The sequence below is a fragment of the Leopardus geoffroyi genome, chromosome D3 (assembly GCF_018350155.1).
Source record: "Leopardus geoffroyi isolate Oge1 chromosome D3, O.geoffroyi_Oge1_pat1.0, whole genome shotgun sequence".
Classification (NCBI taxonomy): Eukaryota; Metazoa; Chordata; class Mammalia; order Carnivora; family Felidae; genus Leopardus; species Leopardus geoffroyi.
Genome location: NC_059339.1, coordinates 56,807,401 through 56,826,074, shown reverse-complemented (window position 1 = coordinate 56,826,074; position 18,674 = coordinate 56,807,401). Strand labels below are relative to the sequence as shown.

Here is an 18,674-nt window from a genome sequence, read left to right as displayed (position 1 = left end):
GTTAGACAAGTGGCTCTTTGTAATATGCCTGGATTCTGGCCCAGCTAACAATGCCTAGGTGTTATCCAAAATTGGGTCAGTTCAAGGAACAAAAACCCAACTCATTCCCTCTATTCTGAAGGCAAGTTATAGGAACAACTGCTATTCTGGACCGGAATGAGGCTATAGCAAAGGGAACAGAGTCTCATCAATGAATCAAGAAACAGCCTACTCCTCACCTGTTTGAGGATGAATTTCTTAAATTACTACAGAGTTCACACGTAGGGAGCTCAGGTCTCCCCTGAATAGCCTCAGTAACTACTAAGGACCAACGGTAGCCTGTACTCATGCTGGCACGGGCTGAATGGTTTCACTCCGACTCACCGCCATCAGCACTGGGCTCCCCTCTGTGATATATCTGCTGCTGTGATATATTGTCCCATATCCTGCTCTTCTACGTTCATCTCGTCCTTATTCCCTAAGCCCCTAACACCACCAATACACTCTCTCCACTCTCAACTGATGATCTTGTGTTCAAAGAGGACATGGAAGAATCAGAGAACTTCCCACCAGACTACCCGTCTCTACCCTCCAATCACGACTGACCTTGCATTTGTCCCCACTCCCTCCACTTCCTTCCTACTTCAGTGGACACCCTGCCTTCTCATCCTGCCCACCATGACCATCTATTACATCTAAACAACATCTATTACAGGTGACTGCCATTAGTACTCTTTTCTAACATCTTCACATTTTCTCTTTTGGTTAGTTGCATCAGCACAGTTCTGGTTTAGCAAAAATAAACACAAAAAACCCTTTCTTTAGCTCCATATTCCCCTTCAGCCACTATTTCTCTGCTCTCTTTACAACAAAATTTCTTGCAAGACTTGCCCAGACTCATGATCTCCACTTCCTCTTCTTCCTTGAAGCCATCAAGGATTTTGTCCCTACCAACCTCCATGGGAACCCTGTTGACACAGTGAGATGGAGCCCACCAATAACTTCTCCCTTACCAGTTCAGTGGTCAGTTCTCTGTACTAGGCTTACTCAGCAGTCAACCACTTCCTCTTTGTTTTTATTTATTCATTTTGAAAGGGGGGAGGGGATGAGAGAGAGAGAGAGGGAGAGAGAGAATTCCAGGCAGACACCATGCTGTCAGTGCAGAGCCTGAGTTGGGGCTCGAACTCGCAAACTGTGACATCATGACCTGAGCGGAAACCAAGAGTCGGACTCTCAATCGACTTAGCCACCCAGGTGCCCCAACCACTCCCTCCTTCTTTAAACACATCCTTCACATAGTCTCTGGGACACACACTCTTAGTTCTCCTATTTCAATGGTCACTCTTTCTCAATCTTTTTGGCTAATTCATTCTTGTTTCAAAATTTCTAAACTGTGGAGTTTTCTATTGCTTTGTTCTCAATCCTCCCCTCTTCTCAGTCTACACTCACTCCTACCACGGTGATCTCATACAGTTTGGTGATTTTAAAAATTACCTATATATTGACAACTCCTACCTTTAGATCTCCACCCCCAATCTCTCATCCAAACTACAGATTTGTAAATGCAAGTACCTACCCTGTATTTTTACCTGGATTCAATTTAACAGGTCCCAAACTGCACTGCTGAATGCCTGCTGTTACCTTCTCCACAAGCCTTCCCATCTCATTGCCAACTTCCCTGCCCCAGTTTCTCAGGCTGACATCTTACCATAGTCCTTCATTACGCCTTTCCTTTCACCCCAGCTCTATTCTTGTTCCCACAGACAATCTGACCTTCTCCCAGTGAAAGTTTGCTTGTCTCTCTCTGGCTTCCCATCTCAGAATAAAATCCAAAGTACTTACTGTGGCCTACCAGCTCCATGTGACTTGACCTTCAGTTTGTCTCGACCTCATCTTCTACTACCCTCCCAGTCCCCCTGTTCACTTCATTCCAGACAACTGTCCTCTCTGCTGTTTCTGGAACACGCCAAGTACTCTCGTGTCTTAGGGCCTTTGTACCTGTTTTTCCCTGAGCCCAGAACACTCTTTCCCCAGGAATTCATATGGCTTGCTCATTCACTTCCTCTAAATCTCTGCTCAAAAATCAAAACTCTTATATGAGGGGACTTTTTCAACTACCCAAACAGTACCGCTACTCAGGCCCACCAGCCATTCTCTTTCCCCTTTGCCCTTAGCACCACCTGCCATACTGTATACTTTAAAAACCTGGCTTCCTCCACAGATTATAAGATTTGCAAGAGCAGAGACTTTATTCACTGCTATAATCCTTGTACATAAAATAGTGCCTATCACACGGTAGGTACTCAAATATTTACTGAATGAAAGAAATGGCTGAAGAACGGACAGCCTCCTATGGAGTCAGGGGTTACTTTTCCCAAATATCATGAGATTGAATCCTGGGATGGGGCCTCGCTGTGGCCCTGACCACACACATCATTTGCTGCTGTGACTTCTATTATATATGGTCTTTCAACTTTCTTTGTCCCTTCTTTACAATTTATCTTTACTTTGATGTTTGTTAAGCTTTGATTCAGGCTAATTAACACCAGGAGTATATGCTTTCAACTTCATGGGACATTTTGTTAAAGAAGTCTACTGAAGACACTAATATATTGAAATAAGAATCCACCTCTGAAAGGTTAAGGGTGGAACATTCTTATTTTAATAACATGAAAAATTAATAAAATTTCAAGTTATGAGGTAGACTGTGTTAACAAGAACGGTCTCACACTTGAAGTTATTTAACTTTAATATGGAGGGATTCCCTTGTTGGATGTTTAAGCTCTATCGTTTTTGATAAATGAGAACACAACAACCACACAGAATATATATATTTTACCTCTCCCAAAGAGAAATAGTGACGTGGAATTTGGGAATCAGGATAAATATTCTCTAGGTACCAAGAGAAAGGTCTGCATTGTAGTTTGTGTCTTAGGCCAAGTCTTGACGATATATCTCCATAATCTACCTTTGTAACACCTGTTGAAAGAAATAATCGACTCTGAATTACTCATGTTCTATTAGGTAACATATTTCTATGTAAATAATGCATTTATTAACAAGCCAGGCAAATGGGAAAAGCGGTATCATTTTGGTGATATGACTACACAAGTGATATACCGTGAATCCATTGTTCAAAATATAAAACAAGGAAATATACTTATGTGGTTTTTTTTTTAAAGAAAAATTAGATTTTCATTGTGAGAATGAAATACAATGCTAGTAATATTACATACAAACATAAGTTATTATGGGATCAGAAAGCTTGAATATATATGTTTAGGCAAAAACAAGAATCAAGATCTATTTTGCCCAAGTATTAAGCAGTGCAACTGTTTCCAGTCAGGTTTCTCTCCCACAACTCACTGACCTGTGCAAGCTGACTGGCCAGTCTTATGGTAATTAGAAAAGGGGGCTGCAATGGCAACAACGTCAGGAAGATATAGAGCTTAGGGAACAACTATTCCCACAAAATTCTGAATAGCAGAGAAGTTCCTGGACAGAAGTCCCTAGAGGCGTGCTACAGTGCTCTGCACTGGCCCCGAGAGACTCCAATCTTCATATAAAAGTTAAACATCACAATTAGGTTAAAAATAGATACAGAACACTGACGACACCTGGGCTAACAGTAACATGTGCGATACTGACCTGGATAACTCATTGTGTTACTATATTAGGCACTTTGCTAAGCACTCTGGCACTGGGTGTGATTTCATTTATTCCTTACGACAACCCCGTGAGGTTGGTGCTCTGCCTCTACTCAAGGCTTTTCTACCCCTTCTTATCTCTCAGATGCATTAAGATCAGGAATAAGAAAGTTATACTCTTGTATTTCTAATGCAAAATAATGCTAACCTGGAGAAATTATATAGAAGAAATTCTTGAACTCATCCATCCATACTTCTGCAAGTCGCCTGTTATTTTTATTGATAATCTGTCCTGTGCCTCCAGGAAATGTGTAAGGTGTGGCTTTCCGAAATACATGTCCGACATGTGAGCAGGTAACAATCTCCAAAGTTCCTCCACACTGCCAGATCTGAAAACAACAGAAAAGAAGACCACATAAGACCCTGATGTTTTTTTTGAAAACTGTTCACATCTCTGGATGTTCACAGTTAAAACTTCACAGAATCATGGCTATACATCCTCACAGTGGAGCTCCTGCTATATGGTCACAAAGCCAGTGCTTCCTCAGAAGGATACTTTTCTGTAATTTTTGGTTCTGATCAAACCAGAAGTTGAAGGTTAAATTCAGAAAAGATATGTTAAAGGCTAAATGCAGAAAAGATATAAGGTCTAGAGTATTATTTTTTTAAGTTTATTTATTTTGAGAGAAAGCACATACACATGTGTGCGCACATGAGCAGGGGGCGGGGGACAGAGGGAGGGAGGCAGAGAATCCCAAGCAGGCTCCACTCGGACTGCATGGAGCAGGACGCAGGGCTCCAACTCACGAATCATGAGATCCTGACCTGAGTTGAAATCAAGAGTTGGATGCTTAGCCGACTGAGCCACCCAGGTGCCCCCAGAGTAATGTTTTTCTAACTGCAGGCCAGGACTCAAAATGATCGTAAGTTCAACTCTGAGGAATGGCAACCAGCACTCACTAACAAGGACATACTGTTTCATGAAATTGTTTAGATTTTGTGTGTAGTATACACATGGTTCATGGTCAAAACACTTTTGACCATGCAATATGCAGCCAGAGTCCTATCTACTCCTCCTTCTCCAGACCTGTCATAGCCTGTACATTAAACCGACTAGAAATTGAAACTGGATCTCTCATGAATTATTCACTGGGACAATGACAGCATTCTCTGTCATCTTCATGAGAATAAAAACAAAAGGGTAAAAGAAACATCAAGTTTGGGTTCACATTCTTAGTTTAATGAAATTATCCTTCTGCTCCTTTCAAAATACATTCTTCTGTAAGTCAAAAATCTGCTATTTACACTTAAAACAGATTTTGAGAAGTTCTGATTTTGTTAAATATTCAGTGTCTCTACTTTAAAGTTCTCCCAGGATCACAAAGTGATACAGCTGGATAGGATCTCCCAGATGATCTAGAGTCCAGACCTCTCCTTTTCTAGGGGAGCAAAGTGATCCACTCGAAACAAAATGAGCTAGCTGGCTTAGATTACAGGGCAGTTCAATGTGGTTTCCACTATACGCCAGGTGTCTCAAGTTAATCATTTTCAGAAATACACAATGTCACTTAATGGGTTGATTTTAGTGAATGTGAAATGGTTAAGCGTTTTATATAAGGTTGACTGGGTTAAATTAGAGCAATTTCAGAACTCGTGTCTTTTTCTTTTTATTGAAAAATGTAAAGCCAGTAAAGTGACCAAGTTTTATATAAGAGAGAACAATTTTCACAACAGAAGGACAAAGCATATTACAGAAAGTAAAATTACGTTTTTGGCAGTCAAGTACCATAGTAGCATATAGAAACTACATATTGTTTTTTATTTTTAGAGCTTGAATTACTTCCTTGTAAGTAACAGAAATTCAAAACAACTAGGGGATCTTGGGTAAGTTTTATACTTTAACTATTAAGATAACTGAATTATTTGCTTAAAATATAGTTTATAAAAGGAACCCTTAATAGTAACACCTAACTTTTTATGAAGTGAGGTTCTGGAGTCTGATGAAACTCAGAGTAAATTCAATTTTTATTTTTTATTTAGAGATACATAACATGAATAATTAACGCATACCTATATTTGAGGTTAAGTAAAAGATTATTTTTTGCAAAGGGAACTTACCCTAAAGGAAATCTCTAGGTTTTCTCCTCCCCATATATCCATTCCAGCATCATATGTTCCAATCTCCTGGAAGTAATCTCTGTCTATTGAAAACAGGCCTCCTGCCATTGTAGGTGTTCTGAAATCCAATCATAACTCTATACGGTCAGTTGTTAGAATTTAAAATTTACAATCAATTTTTGTTTTTAAAAGTAGTTATATTAACTGTATACAATGACAGAATAAATGCTTATTCTCACGCTCTTCAGAAACATTCATAGGCCCCTAAGGACTTTCCATGTTTTTATGATCTGCTATTTGGTCTTCAGGCAGACCTACACCCACTGCGCTGACCGGTGGACCTACTCTTGTCACAGCCTGTGCCCTGACAGCCTTCTCTGCCCAGTCCCAAGGCCACTCCTGTTTTTAGTACCTTTCCTGGTCCTCAAGTCCTGACTAAGCTTAGTCACCTGAAACTCCTTAAATTGAGGCTAGTTCTCATAATTCTCTCCATCTAACTGTGTATCTTCCCACGGTTCCCAGCAACTACACTGACTATATAATCAACTAGATTCATGTTAGTTAACTCTCACACATGAGGTTTTAAAGTGTGGCAAATATTGCAAAAGATATAGATTAAATAGGACAAAAACAATGAGACTCTTTTCCTACACCTAACAGAAACCTTTAAGGAAAGGAATGAAGTACACAATGAAATCCATACACTCCTAAGGGGACTGTCATCCTGATCAAGTATGGCACACTCTATGCAGAAGAGGAGCCCAATTCATCAGCACGTGACCCAGGTATGCAGAGTGGGTGGAAATGACTGGAGTTAAGCAAAGAAATGATAATGAAGGAGGATTTAAATAAACAAATACCCATCAACCATTTGATTTCCATGAAAGATGTGTATGAAGAAAAATGGACTTCAACTAGAAGAAAATAATTAAGTTCCAGGGAAAAAGGAAACTATGGCCATCATATTTCATGATGAATTGTCGCCTGTGATTCCATGTCCTGAAATATATGGATTCTAGGCTGTAAAGAGTGGCAGCATTTGCCTTTCCAGTAGAAACAGTCGTTTCCACATAAAAGTTAGAATACACTTTGATTTTAGAAGAGAAAAAGAATGAGAAAAGCCTACTATCTTAGGAGGCAGAGGAAACAGGCCAACACCCACAGAGTTACCATTTAGTACCCAGGTTTCTTGCCCTGGGTTTTGAGCTATCTCTGCATTTCCTGGAATTGTATGCTCAATCTTCTGTTTGCACATGTGTATTTTCCCCCTATTAGAGAAGACTCACAGCTTTTATCAGACTTTTCAAAGAAGCCTACTGTCTACAAAATGTTTCAGAACCCCTGATTTAGATGGTGATTTCTTGAACTGTCAGCAAAAGAGTGGAAAAGTACCTTTGCTAGAAAAAGACTCTGGCAGGGCAGGAGAAAAAGCATAGAATTAATGAAATTCTCCTCAGCTTGGCCAAAACAGGACTTGAGTTCAAGGGAAAGCAGGCCTGAGAAGGCCGGGAAAGGAGAAAGCTAAGGCGTGGTTGGTTCTGAAGGGGCTCTCAACCACTACAGAAGCAGCAGGCTGGTGCTGCTGGACAAATCCCAGGATGGCTCCCAGAGCTCAAGGTCTCAATTTCAAGGTTCTGAACAGCATAAAGATTCTTATCCCTTTCTGAAAAAAAATCTACAGATGACCAAATATAAAACAAACGAAAAATCAGAATGTGTCCATGGAAATCCTTTTTTATACTTCTGTCAAGTCTAGTTATTTTTATATCTGAAACAAGCTTTTCTAACCTTATCAGTCAGTAACTATCATCTGAATGGTACAAGTTGGAATTTACAATCTTATTTTTTGGTGCAACGACCCACTTTTAGGTAATATTTTCACATACCAACACTTACAATTAATTAAGGGACAGTTTAATTTAAAGCTAAATATTATTATCCTTAACAACTGAATCTAAGCATAAATCTGACAGATTTACAAAATGTTGTTCATACAGGAATGAAAAAACATATGCATGTTACCATCACTTTTCAGGTGCAGTATTTATACAGATTTATATAAATGAAAAAATCTATATATATAGGCTTATATAAAGAAAAATTCCAAATTTGTTAAATGATCAGAGTAAAAAGCCCTCTTTAAAATACTAATACACGTGAAAGATGGCTCTTAACTACATATATGGTATACACCTCGTGTATGTATGGTATACATTATATGAAGTATGTGCCTCATGTTTCTCAAAATACACTTAAAATCCTTTTGATAGGATTCCCAAAGCTTTGCTATCCCCCATTGATAACACTTTAGGGAAAATGTTTGACAAATCAATTACCTGACAGGAAGAGTCCGATCACCTTTCCTTCTGTCCATTTCTCTTTGGGGAACAGGATACCATCGAAAATTGAGCTTCCAGTTGAAGCCACCATAGGTCATATCAGAGCCTGCCATGTACTCAAAAGTATCATCGCTGATCACATCAATGATAGGACATACCACTGTTTTCCTAAAATCATAAAAGCAAACAAAAAAATCTTCACAACTTTCCTTTTTGAGGCTCAGTATAACAACTATAATTATATGCTAAGTGTGTTTAAAATAAAAATACATTCTATAATGTTAAAAGCAATGATAAAAAAATTTCCTGCTATATCCTACTAAGTTAGCATAATCATTTATCACACTCACTTGTAGCCATTGATAACCTTGCATCCCTTTTTAATTCATACTTTTACATAACTGCCACATATAAAAACAATCCAGGGGCACAAGGGTGGCTCAGTCAGTTAAACATCTGACTCTTGATCTCAGCTCAGGTCATGATCTCACAGTTTGTGGGATTGAGCTCCTCATCAGGCTCTGTGCTGACAGTGCAGAGCCTACTTGGGATTGTCTTTACCTCTCCCTCTCTCTCTCTCTGCTCCTCCACTGCTCCCTTCTCTCTCTCAAAACAAACTTAAAAAAACAAAATTCCAAATATTTCCAGTTTTCAAAAATAATGCTTTTAATGACTACATAATCATTTTAAAATGATTACTCTTAAAATGAAAACTCTTGGATATGTGTGTTCCTTACAGTTTTTTTGTTATTCAGTTACTAAGTGAACATGTTCATATAACCAGTATTTTGCTTTTGCTTTAGGAGTAAACTTCCAGTTTTGTATTTCTTCATACAAACTGTCTGATCACAGATATTTAAATTTTTTTCTATTGGTTTTGTGAGTTTTTATGAATCTGAAAAAACTTCCACATGACCACAGCTCTTTCCTAGGAAAGGGTGCACTGCTCACAGCCTTTGGCAGCCACATTCTAGAGTATGTAACATCCTCAGCATCCCCATCTTTCCTGTCTTAAAGAAATCATTCCCAGTCCAAAATTATAAAGGTATTCTCCTATGCTGTCTTCAAAGAGAATTATATTTTTACTTTTCATATTTTAAGTCTTTAATCCTCATGGAATTGATTTTGGTATGATAAACAGTAAGTATCCAACTTCATTTATTTTCCTCATGGATAACCAGTTATTCCAACACTATTTGATGGTCTTTTTTCCTTCTGCTGTACTTACCAACGCCTCCTCTGTCATAAGTCAAGCTGTTGTGTAAACATGGGATGGTTTCTAGACATTACTGTTTCACGAATTTATTTGTGAACTTCTGCATCAATGTCACTGCCAGGGGCACCTGGGTGGCTCGGGTGGGTGTCCGACTTCAGCTCAGGTCATGATCTTGCTTTGTGAGTTTGAGCCCCACATCAGGCTCTGTGCTGACAGCTCAGAGCCTGAAGCCTGTTTCAGATTCTGTGTCTCCCTCTCTCTCCACCCCTCCCCTGCTCGCACTCTGTCTCTCTCTCTCTCAACAATAAACATTTAAAAAAATTTAAAACAAATATGTCACTGCCACAATATAGCCTCAAAATAAGTCTTGATATCTGGTAGAGCCAGCCCTGTTGATACTTCAACTTCTTCAAGAATATCTCACCTATTTTTTTAAAGTATGCATTTCTACATAAATGTTAGAATCAGCTAGTTCCTCCAAGAAAATTCTGTTGAGATTACAACTAGAAGTGCACTGAATTTCTAGATCAGTGTGGGGAGAACTGATATTTTTACCTTTCTATCCATGACTATTATCCTTCTCTCCACTTATTTTCCAGTAAACTTTAAATGTTCTATTTTAGGCATATTTTGTTAAACATATTCCTAATTATAGCTTATTATTTCCTCTGCTATTATAGAAAGGATCTTTTCTTTTTTTCTTTTTACAATTTATTTTCTAACTATTCCTTGCTGGTGTGGAGAAGGCTTTTCTATGGAGATCTTATATTTGACAACACTGCTAAACTGTTATCATCTCTGTTTTGTGTAAGATTTTGTTTTCCATTAGGAACACATCATCTGCAATTGACAGCACTTGTTTTTTTTTCCGTTTCCAATCTGTACACCCTTCTTATATTATTGCAAAACCTAAGGCTTCTATTAATACTGAGTGACAGTAGTTAATTCAGGGCATCATAAGGATGTTCTGTATATTTTTTAAAAATTTTTCAACTTTTCTCCATTAATCTGATGTTTGTTAGCTAAGGCTTTTTTTTTTTTTTTTTTTTTTAGGCCATCCTTTCTCAGATTAGTAAATTTCCATTCTGTAATAGTTCACTAAGTACTTTTAATCATAAGTGATGTTCATTTTAATCATAAATGAACACGTTTTTCTGTATCTACTGAAGAGATCACAGATTTTTAATGATAGGGTTTTAATCATAGTTTTAGAAATCTTAATGACGGTGTATTATGTGAACTGATTTTGTAATATTAAACTAAACCAATTAGTCATGATATGTTCTTTTACATGTTTTTCATATAAAAATAAAAATATATGCTATAGTTATTTTTTTTACTCCTAGTAGACTCAGTTTTCTGGTATTTTGAGAATTTTGGGTTAGTGTTCATGAGTGGATTTGGATAATTTTCCACATACTTCCCTACTGTCTTTCATGTTAGAGTTCTACTACTCTCACAAAGAGTTCTCTCCTTTTCTATATACTCTGTTTACAAATTCTGTTTCCCCACCGCCACCCCACACCAAGGTTGAAACAGGCAAGTGTTCTTGGGTGCGGTGGGGTTTCTCTTTCTCACTCACACGGGGGCACAAGATCTTAGCTTTACACCGGTGTTTGCTCTTCATCTTCCCACCTCAGGCAGGGCCTAGGCCCGGTCTCCTATTTTCCTGTTGTTTGTCTATCTACAGGCAGAGACGCTCTGTGTCCTCTGAGTTTGGCAGGAATTCTCCAAGTGAGAGCTGGCTTTAGTGTTTGGACCACTCTCTTGCCTCACTTTTGAGATCTGCAAAACTTCTGACTTCAGTGCCAGCTCAGCGATGCATTTAGAAATGCATTTTATAACCTATCCAGCATTCAAACTCTTTCAGATGGAAATGTTACTCAGGACACCTAAGCCACCACACAGCCCCAACTAGAAGTTGTGACCGCCATTTCAGTCAACCCCTCTTCAGTTTGTCAGCTCCTCACCCTGCTTTCTCTCCTTGGGGCCAGGCTCTTGCTTATGTGTGCTCTTTACGCAAGCCAGTATTTCCCAAGTCAGTCATCTCCTCAAAGACAACAATTCACAGAGAGAATTTCTCTTCCTTCTTCGGGCAGTGTTCTCCTCCCTAAAGCTGCTGTACCTTCTCGCTGTCCCAGCGCTGGTTTCTCCCTATTTATTCATCTCTGAAAGGGTGAGATGTAGGCTCAGCATTTGCTAACAAACAGAACAGATGCAGTGGCTTGTGCCGTGCTTCACTTAACTTGTACTGAGTTCCCCTTCCTAAAGTCAAACCTTTATGTGGAGCTGGCCCAGGCTCAAACTGCAAAGGCAAGAAGAAATTCAACTAATCTGAGTCTAGCAGACTGAAGTTAGCTTCCCTCCTGGTATACAAGAACTGTGCCAGGGACCGACAGTAGGTCACTCTGAAAAATGTGTGCATTGCTCTCACTGCTCTTCCTGCATCCTCAGAGATTATAGCGCTTTTCCATATACAATTAAGCACCCTGGGCTACGATGCTGATCTCCCCACCCCCCTCCTACTTCCTGCTGTGCTACAGGCTGAGTGCTGTAGTCTCAGTAAGGAAGTGGAGAAGGAGAGGTGACCTGCCTGCCCCAGTTTAGCCTTAGGCAGCAGGGGCGATCAAGGGTTTTATCCTACCTCTCCTGAGTTCACAGCCTTCTGTTCTGCTCCCAATTAATAAATAGAGCATGAGGTGCACGTCTGAACAACCTGCTTCCTGATGCAGCCTCATCAACAAGACTGCAAACATTTCTTCACGGTCGCCTTCACTTTTAGTTTAGAGTGTTCTTCACGGGTATTTTAAAGCAAACTTTAGAGGAAATTATTTTTACATTTATTTAAATATACAGAATTCTGCAGCTTACCATACTGTTTAGGACAAACACACTGAAAACAAGTTTATAGACTCTGGAAAATTACCTGTCATGTTTGATCCTGGCTAAGAGAGGCTCCAGCCATCCCACTGTACATTCACAGTGAGCATCTAAGAAGGTGATCACCTGGCCTTTAGACACAGCAGCTCCTTTTAATCTAGCTCTGATCAATCCAGAACGTTGTTCCATTCGAATTACATGAACTGGTACTTTTAATTTTTTCACATAACTCTCTAGAGGTCTTTTCAGAAAGTCTGAAAAATTAACAAAACAAAACATCACATGAAAAGACCAAGCCGGTGCTACCCAGATGTAAAGCAATTCTGATGTGCAGTATTTCCCCGAACACTTTCAGGGAGGCCCCCTGACTCACAAACCCATTTCACAGCAGGGAGGCTTTTTCTTTTCTAAGAGCTCATCCTAGAGCTGCCCTACCTTCCTGCATGAAGACTTAGGAGAGAGCCTTTGGGTGCAGGCTCAGTCAAAGACAGACAGGTCACCATGGTTCCCTAATACCTCTCTTGGCTCAATTCTTCTTTCTCCAACCATGCTTAAGTCTCAGGAACAGAAAGAAAGTAGTTCAAGAGCATTAAATCCAGACCTCAATAGAGAGAAGGAACAGAATACGTCACAGCTGTTAGAATTCAGGCAATTGTGGGATGTCGTCAAAGGCAGAAACCAACTGTCTTATTGTTTACTACAGTCTCTATGGTTCTTGTATTGGGAAGCATGGAGTGAGGTCAAGCTCAGAAGAGAAATGCTGTACTATAACTGCAAGACCAGAATTCCTTAGCCGACAAGTAGGTCTAAGTAACAAAGGTCTTAAGGGGGAATCACAAATGAAGGAAAAGGAGAAATCAGAAAGGATGAGGAAGTGGCTACATGAAACCAGCAACTATCCTGGAGTGTTCAAATAGAGGTTGTGCCCCTAAGCCAAGGAAGTCCTGCCTCCAAAATACATAACACTTTAAAAAGCAGAAAAGTCTCAGCTTCCTCAAAGCAAAGAGAAATAATTTTTTCAGATCAGGTTAGTTCATGGAATTTATGCCAGAGAAGCTACTGATGGTGGTTTGGTCAAATGTCTTTCCAACATTCCAATGACAGGACAGGTATGAGGATGATCTTTTTTTTTTTTTTTTAATTTTTTTTTTTCAACGTTTATTTATTTTGGGGACAGAGAAAGACAGAGCATGAACGGGGGAGGGGCAGAGAGAGAGGGAGACACAGAATCAGAAACAGGCTCCAGGCTCTGAGCCATCAGCCCAGAGCCTGACGCGGGGCTCGAACTCACGGACCGCGAGATCGTGACCTGGCTGAAGTCCGACGCTTAACCGACTGCGCCACCCAGGCGCCCCGAGGATAATCTTTTTAGGGAAGGAAAATCCTGAGACAGAACTCCTGGGACTCCGAGGACTAGTTCTGTCCCACAGGACTCTAGTAAGGGGTAGGTCCCAGAGATCAGAGTGTATGCATTAAGGGGCTCTTAAAAGAGTAAACATGGGCATCCAAAGGGCCTCCTATGCCACACAAAGGGAAAGAAAAACAGGGATGACATGGTTCTCGCCTGTCTGAACTAGAACGACTCAAAAATGAAATAATCAGGGACATGAAAATTATGAAAGAGAAAGGCCTATCTATCCCACTATGGAATACTGATTCCATTTCTGCTCATATATTTCCTAAAGTATCTGGGCTAAAAACAGTATCTGTAAAATACTGGGAGTAGAACTCGTACTGAGTCACCACTGTGATTTTATGAAGCAAATCTTAGGGTCAAAAAAATAGAACTCCATTCTGAATAACAAGGTGAGGACAGTACCAATCCCGGGGAAGAGGAAGATTCTGCAATAGCAGCTATCATTTTGTGTCTGTTTAGCATAGTGCCAGGCTCTTTGCACCAATTTAATACCATTTAATCCTTAAAACAGTAACCCTATGAGAATGTCATTACCCGTAACTTAGACACAAAAATTCAAGGCTCAGAATATAAAATGAACCAATCAAAGTGACACAGCTTGTTGAGGGTTGGAGCCAAGATTCAAACCCAGGTCTGCCTGACTTCAAAGCCCGTCTTCTCATCCACAACAAGAAATCCCAGAAGGGAACTACAGAGAGAACAACTCAGGACAGTACGATCACCTGAGCTAACACAAATTTAAATTACTTTATGTCCAGAGTTTGATGGACTCCCATGTGTTAGGGTGTGGGATATATTCTAGGGCTTCAACCAATTGAGGCTGGGTGTGTCATACACAAGATGTCTCCCGATAAGCTTACCCAAAAATATCAGACAGCTTAAAGTCTTCTTAAGAATCAAAGCAATCTAATTCCCAAGTCCCACGTCTTTGAAAGCTAAAATACTCTGTCCTATCTATAAATAAAATGAAAAATGCATGATTCTCTGGTCTGGCAGCTCAAAAAAGTTGCTATTCCACAAATTTTCTTGGCATCTTTGTGGCCTCCATGCAATAAGGCTAAGAAATAGGTGTCCTCCTAACAGATGATATAGAATTAGGGACCCAGGGCTGGGTGGGGGATTAGGAACTACTTATTCAAGCCTAATTCTACAAAAAATGAAGACACAGAGGGTTAAGTGATTATGGGTCGAAGCCTCCATGTCATCTAAAAATAAATGAGAATCTTGTTTATTAGAATATCTTTATAGCTATTAGCCTATAAATGGGCCCCCAGGCATCTCTCCATCAGGGGGCATGAGGCTGCCAGAGAGTGTTTCGGGGGAAGTTTCATTGCTTCCAGCAACATCGAAGAAATCTTAGGCAGAACTCTACAGAGCAAAAGAAAGAACAAGGAATTTAGAGTCTAGTAAATCTGACTCCTAACCCCTACTAAATAAGAACCTCTGCTTCCTTTTGTGTAACATGAGAAAAGCAACAGTCATCTCAGATTAGGAACATGGTATCAGTTCTAGATCTTAAGATAACCTTCTGAGATGACAATTACATAACTTTTGACGTGAATTAAAGACTCATCCTGACTCTGCCTTCATGACAGACCCTGTAAGCAGTGAAGTTATGAGACATGACGTACGTAGCAGTTAAGAGGTCAAGCGTTAGGTTTATGCTAAGCCTCATCAGTAAAACAGGGATAATTATAGCACCTGCTTCATACGCAATAAATGGGGCTACTGACAACTCAGCAGGTTAACTGCGCAATTGGGTATCCTGAGGCCATAAGCAAACCATGCATGCTACACGACCTAATTAGAAGTCCGCACAGACGAAAAGTAAGGGCGAGGATTAATTGGTAGATTATTCTTTCATTCACTCATTAAATTCTGGACTGTTTATGTAATAAGTGCTGTGGGCACTGAGAACAGGGAGGTGAGCACACAGCCCTGATGGAGTGTACGGTCTGGCAGGGGAGATGGTCGTTAAGCAGATGGAGAAATAGTTAAAACTGATGACAGCCGTGGAGGAGTGCAGTGTTCCCAAACATGTTAGGAGGGACACAACCTGGTCTCCGGAGTTCAAGGAAGGCCTCTCTAAATATACCGTGATTCTGAGTAAACATCTGAGCTGAGCTGTGGGGATGGGGTGGGCAGGGAGTGGTCTGGGAAGTGAGTAGAGATGCAGGCAAAGGCCGGGGCATACAGGCCTCAGAGGAACAGTTTTAGTCAGAAGTGCCAGGATCACAGTCATGTGTTTAAAAGCTCACCATGCATACAGCGTGGAGAACGGATGGGAAGGGCAAGGGCGTCTGAGGGGAGACGGGACCAGCTAGTCTGTGTCAATAGTCCAGGTGAGGAGTGAGGGTGCCTTGGATGTGTCTCATGAATAGAAAAGGCAGACTTACAGAGTTACATAAAAACAGAGTTTGCTCTAGTTCCTGGGCCTAACAGTTACCACCTAAAAAAGAGAACCAAAGAAAATTACCCTAGATAATTCTCAATCTGGATAGAAGGACTACAAACAATAACCACAAAAACACAATACCTAGTGGTTCCCAAATATCAGAAATGGTGAGCTACACACCTGAGGCTTTCCAGGCAGGAAGATACGGGAGAACCAGCCCATGACCCAGGGCTCTGGGACAGTACTCAGGGACCCTGCATGGTGACTAAGAGCCCCGGGTGGAGCAGTGAGGTAGACCTCTGCCCATGTTTTCTCTTACAGGTTTATACAGGCTGGGTGACTAAGAAGGGCCTACATGAGGAATGGAAAATATAGTTGGTATATGTGACTTTGTCACTTTAGATTTGTAGGCACATGTGTCTTTGATTAGACCACTTCCTACAAAAACGTACTATTCACACAGCCCTCTCAGGCACTCAACAGAATATTAGAGAATACAAAGGAGGAAATGGAAAAATAACTCATTTCATCTGAGGAAAAAGATCTCTCGAGTATTTAATTTAGCAAATATCAACATGTAAGTAAAACAAACGTAAGTCACTTGCAGAATCGATGTTCATATATATACTGCTGCTGAAATGAACTTAAGCTTATTTTCTTAAAGGATTAATTAACTCCTGGCAAACAATTATCCACATGAGGATTTACACTTCTATTGTCAACAGTAACTATTTAAGTGTGGTATTCTTAATTTCTAACAGCTCACATGTTGACATTAATTACATTACCTATTACGCTATTATTCAAATGCTTTGTGTGTTTATAAACTGTCTCCTTAATTACATCAAGGAGGCAAGCTACAAGGTACTCAAGAAGGTAGGACCATATATTATTCTTCATTTGTACTTCTATAGTCTGGCAAAGTGGTGAGATTTAAATTGCTATTAATGTGCAAATTACTCCCCATAATTAAGACATGAAGTGATTGTGATTAAATTTACATATTTAGAACAGTCATGGAAGGAGAAGGTAAAATACTTAGATAAACCATCTTAGTAGATGCAGTGATATTAGGCAAGAAAGATGGAAGCAGCAAAAGAGGCTGAAATAATGGTCAGGAAGTCTATGGCTGGTCAAGGAAGAGACATTTTCTGTAGTTCCTTCCAAATTTTTGGAATATTAGGGGAACGAATACAGGACACCAATGATCCTCAATAGTGCTGTGGGGGAAAAAAGCCTGGGAAATGCCAGGTATGTCTGAGTTTAACAGGTTTCTCTACAGATGGGACTTAGCAGAGCCTTCTCTATGCTACCTTGTGGTGTGAAATCTCCATGAAGAATTCAAAATAAACGATGTTGGCTCAAGGTACTTTAAATTAATACACCTTTCCCAAACAAGGACTTCATGAGACAGTTTGAGAGATTCTAAGCTTGTGAAAAACTCTGAGATCCCTAGAAGAGTATTTGGGCAAGAGTCACTGTATAGATTTATTATGAGATCAGAGTCATATTACGTATCACTTTCTCATAAATTCCTTCCTCAGCCTTTTATATAACCAGCTATAGATCATTCTTGAACTTAGGAATGGAGAAAATGGGGAAATCTAAGAAGAATCTGGAGAACTAAGGCTTGCCCAGCCAAGACTCCATTTTCCTTGCCAGAGGTACTTCCCTATGACACATGGAACTCAATTTCTCCATACTGGCTCTAAGGAGGTCAAGTCTCTCTCCATGGACTCACGGCTGCAACTTCCCAAAGGGAAAATTCTAATAAAATTATGTGGGTTTTTTCAGTAGTTCTGCATAAATGTTTATATGATATAGCATTATTTCTTTTTAAAACAAGATTAAGTTGTAATACAAATTAAATGCTAATTAAGGTAATATCTTAAGTTTCTTTCACAAGGGTGTAATTTTTTGCATATGTGAATGAGTCCAAATGCCACAAACATTTTTAGGATAAATTAGAAGTCTGTATAAAATTGTTAGGTTAAAAATGATAGCGACGTTTCTTAACCATTAATGATAAAACCTGTAGCATATTATGGCATTAAAATTTAAAATTTACCTCTTTCACTGGCATCATCTACTAGAACAATTTCTTCTAGCATGTGTCTTGGTGAGCGATTAATGACACTATGGACAGTTCGCAGAAGTGTGCTCCAAGCCTCATTGTGGAAAACAATCACCACACTTGTTGTAGGAAGATTATCTGGATACACCTTTGTTTTACACCTAGAGACAAAGCAAATGCCTTTATAAAAAGTGACTGTTAAAATAGCATACTCAATGCACCTGGAGTAGGAGGGGTATCAGAACAATAAAGACAGTTTGCTCTAGTGGTGGGACTCTTGGGAACTGTTCCTTTAAGTTTTGGTTTATTTAAGTACCTATTTAAAGTTATATTTTTAGATGTAAATTATCTTAAAGATGTTAACTGTATACTTAAAATTAGGCACCTCTTCCTGGTCAGTGTTTTCTGTTGATTCAATTTAATGGACAATGTATTAAGGCGACATCATCAATCTGAAACTGAATGTGTCTCAAGAATCCAATTAAGACAAAAAAAAATGGAATCACTGGAATCTATGCAGTTTAATAATCTAAACAAACAAAAAAAAAAAAACAAAACACTTTCCACAAGAGAACTCATATTTACTGAGTACTATTTTGTATCGGCAGA

General features: G+C 39.6%; 1 protein-coding gene across 3 annotated transcripts in view; it reads right to left on the bottom strand.

Annotated features, from left to right (window-relative positions):
- The window catches only part of GALNT1 (polypeptide N-acetylgalactosaminyltransferase 1), a 129,272-nt gene that overhangs the window by 8,248 nt on the left and 102,350 nt on the right, over window positions 1–18,674 (bottom strand). For 2 of the 3 annotated variants that reach the window (XM_045459138.1, XM_045459136.1), the window contains 6 exons: window positions 18,060–18,226; window positions 12,226–12,433; window positions 8,081–8,251; window positions 5,745–5,862; window positions 3,835–4,015; window positions 2,819–2,958 (listed from right to left, as the gene is read on the bottom strand). In XM_045459138.1, coding sequence (XP_045315094.1) covers window positions 2,819–2,958; window positions 3,835–4,015; window positions 5,745–5,862; window positions 8,081–8,251; window positions 12,226–12,433; window positions 18,060–18,226 — 985 coding nt within the window. The remainder of the gene's footprint in view (window positions 1–2,818; window positions 2,959–3,834; window positions 4,016–5,744; window positions 5,863–8,080; window positions 8,252–12,225; window positions 12,434–18,059; window positions 18,227–18,674) is intronic. The other variant, XM_045459139.1, reaches the window with a different exon arrangement.